This window comes from Thunnus thynnus, chromosome 18, assembly GCF_963924715.1.
Source record: "Thunnus thynnus chromosome 18, fThuThy2.1, whole genome shotgun sequence".
In the NCBI taxonomy this organism is placed as follows: Eukaryota; Metazoa; Chordata; class Actinopteri; order Scombriformes; family Scombridae; genus Thunnus; species Thunnus thynnus.
In genome coordinates this window covers 16,539,403-16,545,402 of record NC_089534.1, presented here as the reverse complement: position 1 = coordinate 16,545,402, position 6,000 = coordinate 16,539,403, and the positions used below count along the sequence as shown (strand labels likewise).

At 39.2% G+C, this 6,000-nt stretch overlaps 1 protein-coding gene across 1 annotated transcript in view; it reads left to right on the top strand.

The window, feature by feature from the left end:
• The first annotated feature begins 3,649 nt into the window (after positions 1-3,649).
• The window catches only part of LOC137169579 (potassium channel subfamily K member 2-like), a 32,448-nt gene continuing 30,097 nt past the window's right edge, over positions 3,650-6,000 (top strand). Inside the window, exons 1-2 of the mRNA XM_067572850.1 lie at positions 3,650-4,059; positions 5,522-5,835. Coding sequence (XP_067428951.1) covers position 4,059; positions 5,522-5,835 — 315 coding nt within the window. The 5' untranslated portion in view covers positions 3,650-4,058. The remainder of the gene's footprint in view (positions 4,060-5,521; positions 5,836-6,000) is intronic.

Sequence of the window (6,000 nt, the reverse complement as noted above, 5' to 3'; positions counted from 1 at the left end):
AGGGGGTTGGACTGAGAATAATAGCATTCCTTAATTGACTTCCAGCCATCTGTTTATAAGATACAGTATATACTGCATTTTGTACTTTGTATTGCTACCCACTTGGGAAAAAATATCCACTGAATGTTGTATACCACAAATTATCCACAGTAATATCATGCAAAACATTTACACTGAAGGATCTTTGACATTAATGTATTCTTAGTCAACTCCACAAAGGTCAGAATTTAAATTCAAATTGACATCAACTATCTGTGAGAAGCCACTTTGTAAGCCCCTTGTGTCAACTAGGTCACAGGTGAACACTGAAATGGCTTATTGCACCTGTGTCTGGCATTTTGCTGTGACATGGGGAGAGATTACTATGGTAATAGGGTCCATTAATGCAGCAATGTCATCGATAATAAGATTACTGTCATGTAACAGAAGCCATAGATTCCCTCTACAGGTGCTGTCCTGTTGGAGGTAAACAGTCAGCAAATTAGGACAAGAGATGCAAAATCATGATGTTATACTTCATGAGGAGACTATTAATGAGATAAGAAGGAGTCGAATGCATTCATCAGACTGTTTTCTGTCCAAAAATACCCACATGGATCTGTGTGATAGCGAGTTTACGTCACATAAAGCTAACAACAACATCACTGTAACTGCATCAGAGTACTGAGACAGGCTCAGCCAGACCGCTGCTTCATCCTTCATTTCTTTAGAGTGGCTGTGTTAAGTAACTCTAATTTAATTTTGCACAGCTACATTGCATCCACAGATAAGACGTTTTCAAAGTCAATGGAAATTCAAGTCATTTAACCTATGGTTATGATTGCAATTACACCCAGCTCCTTTCAGCGTAATTTCACCACAGATTGTAATAACAGATAGCAAACAAATATGAGCTGGCAGGCAATTTAGAGATAAAGTCATTATATACTGTATGTGAGTTGGGTAGTAATAGATTCTCAAATAGTGCTAAAAGCTTTCAAATGGGATTTTTCCTCATTCGACCTTGATGTGAAATATAATTGTTTTGTCTGAATGAAAACTCCATCAAGACTTTGATAGAATCTGAAGAGCAAGAAATGGAGAGGTTTTTTTTGGATTGTTCTCCACTACTCTGTTTTCAGACAGTTAAAAAAAAACTCCACTGCGAAGAGTGACAAAAACAGATGAAAGGAGCTCACTGAAGACGCAGCCCTAAAGCAAAGCCACTGTGACAAAAGATTTACGAGTGTCAGTGTCTCATAGCACCAGCAGGGCTGAAGTGTTGTAGTTCTGCTGGCAAAACATGACAGCATAAATCTGCCCTTTCTCTGAAGTATATCTCAGCAACAGAGGCCACATTAAATGCATCCACACTGCTGAAATGAACATGAATCCTGCTCTTGCCTGGTTTGACTTGACCTCTGACCTTGTGGAGGACAGGCAGGAAGAAAATTCAATTTCAATGAACACTTGTTGACCACAGTGTAAAATGAGTGGTACAACCTCAAAGCCTGTGCCTGGTTGAGCATGATTATCTGCTGCTCAGAGGCATTTCCATTTTTCACTCACTCTCCATCTGTCCATTGGCACCGTGGCCCACTGCACTCATAACACACTGCCCTCTGAGGGGTAATCTACAGCAAACTGGTTATTGCTGCAAAATAACTGCCTCCAGAGGGATTCCCTGTCTTACATCCTTTTTATTAGATACTTCTGCCGGAGACATTCAATTAACAAGAAATATGTATGTATATGTTATTATAATCTCACATACAGGTTATACTATGACAGCAAAAAAGCCTTGCATTAAAATATGTGTAGCAATAGCACCCATTGCTGCAATTATAGCGAAAACAGTAACCATAGGAACATCAGTAAATCCATACTCAAACCATTTATAAAACGTCTTTAGCTCTCTGGATGAAATTAAAATTTGTATCGCACATTTAAAGGCTACCTACTGGATTTATTGAATGCATTGTAATATTATTGGATGTGAAACAGAAGCCAAATTATGAATCAGATGTAAAAGATCAGCACTGAAGATGCAACAAAAACCCCCTTGTGTTTACAAGGTGTCTATAAAAACAATAAAGAGAATTTTGAAACAGGTAACCACAGAAATAATTTAGCATTGTTAATGTAACTATTGCATCACATGGAAAGCAACAAAAGCCCCAAACATTATTATATTTTAAGCTGGAACAGGTTGTCCAGTCATCAAACAAACCTTTACTGTACTGTACACATCTATCGAGGACTCGGAGGATGGAAAATGAAAACATTTCTTCTTAATATGTAAGACTCAGATATTCTCTGAGCATGTAAGTGCAGATCGGGTGTTTCACTGATTCAAAGCAATTTCAAGGAGACATGAAGAGAAGGACAGAAAAAGAAGAGAATGGGAACAAAGAAGGAGCAAATGGTTATTGAAATCTGGACACAACTCATTGAAAGCTCTCTGAGTGCTGGAGCACAGTGCATGTGTGAAATCTATTTATGGTTTCATTACCTTCATACTGCATACTGCACTTTTTTTTCAGTTTTTCCTGAAACATTTCTTCTTTCTTTTGCATAGGAGGCATTCTCTCCTCAACGAACTCAGCTGCTGTGAGACTGAAACATCAGCAGAAGTGGGGCTAATAAGTTATTCTTACTATTATCTTTCATTTTGCACTTAGATGAAGAATGTTTTTTAGCCAACTCCCTCACAGCTTCATTGACACTGTCTTTCAGTGTGTGTGTGCGCATGTGTGCGTGTGTGTCAGAGCACCAAAGACAAACAGCACAGCTGCGGAAGTCTCTCAATTCAATCATGCAAATGCGATCAATATCACACACACACACACACACTCACAAACACACACTCTCATGAGCACAGAAAAAGGAGATGAACCTCAACTAACAATCAAATTACAGAAAAATCCATGTCAGCCTTGTTTTCTTCGTTCGGGTCGTGGTCACACCTGCATGCCAATGTGAATAATCAGACACAGCAGGGACATAAACCATAAACACTGCTTCACTAATTCACATGAATTTAATTAACGCACTCACTCCTGACAGCTGTCCCTGAGGTCATGCAGCTCCTGAAGTCTGCTTGTACTAACTGATAAGACGACTGTTGCCTGGATGTGGGCTGTGACTGGGACTTCACCAGTTTAAATCACTGGAGGAAAACACTCCCTTTTCTCTCTCAAGCGGCCCCTGAGAAAGAAAGGGAACAAAAAGTATTAGGCAGTAGTGGACAACCCCAGGTGATGTAGATGTATGTTACAAACATATGCCAATTTTAGTTTTTGTTTTTTATGTGTGTTCTGCACCTTTCAGCATCTGTCTGTATGCTCTTGAGCAAGGCACTTCACCTCTACATGGCTGCTCAGAGGAAGGCAGTAGTTGACATAGATTGCAGGTTTCTGGTGTGATTGTGCAGCTGAAATGTGCTGTTGGATGATTCTATAGGAAGAAAAGTGGTCTTTTATAATGTATAACCATACTATACAAATTAGACACCTTGATTCTGAGCTTCAGTCCTCGTTTGCACAACCCACATTTCAACTGAGACAGTTTCACCTTAAATATTAAGTCCATCCATTTTTATGTGAAATTTCGCAATGTGTGAAACGTGTGAACATCAAGCAGCTTCATTCTCTCTCTTTCCCAGCAAGAGCGCACACTGTCCACACCAGAGCAGAAGGAGCGCAGCGCATCCAGGCTGGTGAAGTACCTCCCCTGACCCGAACAATACAGATCTCTGCGTCCCTCCATAAAGGCACCACACAGGGCACAATGTCTCCAAACACCTGGATGGATTTCATGGAAGCGATTTGTTCCTCTTGTTCCTTTTACGCTCGATCTTAGCGCATCTGTTGGTGGGAACGCGATGTCCTGGATGTATTTTCTCCGGGAGATTGTAAAGCAGAGGGCAGCGTAACTCGCTGAAACCATGTGGAGAGCTGCCACATCCCTCGGTGGGAGCACCGGAGGCAAAAAGCGACTCTTATAAGAAAGACTGATTTGTACTTTCTTGGAGAAGAGATCCGTCGATGAGGAAACAAAGAGAGAAGAGATGATAGAGAAGTAAGTGCATAAACAACCAGTTGAAATTCAACATTGCACTGATAAAAAATATTATAAATATTCTGAGTGACTTGTATGAACCTGCTGTCAATGTGCTCCTATGAGTGATGCTGTAAAGAAAAAATTAACATAAATATGAATTATGTTCCTGCTCTATTTAATTGTGAGTTTCTAGTGATAGCTTAGTAATGTATGGCATCTCTTTTTTACCTATTGGTATCATTATATTATTTATATGTGAACTTATCTCTTTAGTATACTTTAATTGTAGATTTTATTATAATATATATATATCTATATTTTGCATGCAAATGGGGCTTTATTTTCATTCGGACAACCCATTTAACCCGACAGAAATGAAGAAAACGCTCATCACATTTATGTAATACTACCAGCATTATAGTAATCAAACCTACGAGGAATTAATGATCTGTTTTCATGGGGTTATTTCACATGGGTGCAGCTCACTGTTTAAAGAGCTTCTCCATAAGTTGTTTACTGTAAAAGATATGTTCAGGCTATCTGAACCTCACAGGGTGGTTATGCAATTGCTGCTGTAGCAAGCTGTTTGGAAAACGGGATTGTGACAGCGAGTGTTTAATTTTTAATGAGCCTCCATTCAAGTCGTTGTTTTTATTTTGTACTGTGGAAGCCAAAAGCAACAAAAAACATTAAAGTATTTTAGTTACAGAGCTGTAGGGGAGAAATATCTGTAGCCTGCTCCATTGTCGTTACAATTGTATAAAAAAAACCTTACTGAGTTGGATCCTTAATGGGTCAAAAGATAACAATTATCCTTATTAAATCCACATCAGAAGAGGACATACACATGACATGGAAATCTAAGTTTCAATTTCACTGTAAACGTTGGTGTTGGAGAATTAGAGGTGGCATGAAGAATGTTGCAGACCAACCATATAAGACAGTGCTGTGAAAGCTCTGTGAATGAAAACTGTTCTATCTGCAGCAGTAGATCATTAAAGGTTGTACAGTGGCGCTGTTTTACTGCCTTCTCTTTGGAAGAAATAAAAGAGTATTATTAGAGAAGCTGGCTGCACAGTAATGACACAGAACAGGTACATTAAGTTCCCCGTGTCAAGTATTTCTGAAGTAAATGACTGAAAACCTGCAATTCATTTGCATTTTAAAGGTGAGGACATAATAAGTGCTAGTATGAAGAATATTTTTCAATAGTGTTCAGATATAAATCTGTTCTGGAACAATTTGTATCAGACTAATAACAATAATTTATTGACAATAAAGAATCATAATAGCAATTGATAATAAAAAAAAAAAAAGACCCTCAAATCTGCTGAGCAGCAAGTTTCTTCACTTTAAATATCATACTGCACAACTTGGTTATAGATAGATAGATAGACAGATAGATAGATAGATAGATAGATAGATAGATAGATAGATAGATAGATAGACAGATCCAGATTAATCAGTTCCATCCCTGCAGTGGCCGCACCTGACCTTCTGGACCCGAGGTCTGCCGCCCACAACTCCAAACCTCGCCTGTCGTTCTCGGCCAAACCAGTGGTGCTGAATTCTCCAGAGGATGAGTGTGACACCCGGACTACTGTCATGAGGTGGAAAACAGTGTCAGCCATCTTTTTCTTGGTGGTGCTTTACCTTATCATTGGGGCGACTGTGTTCAAAGCGCTGGAGCAGCCTCATGAGAGTTCCCAGAAACTGGCCATCCTTGCAGAAAAACTGGAATTTTTGGCCATGCATGCCTGCGTAAACTCTTCTGAGCTTGAAGATCTGGTCAAGGTGGGTGGAAGCACCATACTAATAATTATATTCAAATGATTTCTCTCCCACAGGACCTGATGACTGACAAATTTTATTCAAATATTCCACATGGTGTGCTTGTGTGAGTGTGTGCAGATTTTTTATGACTGTGATTTAAATATTCCATGCTGAGGTTACATGTAT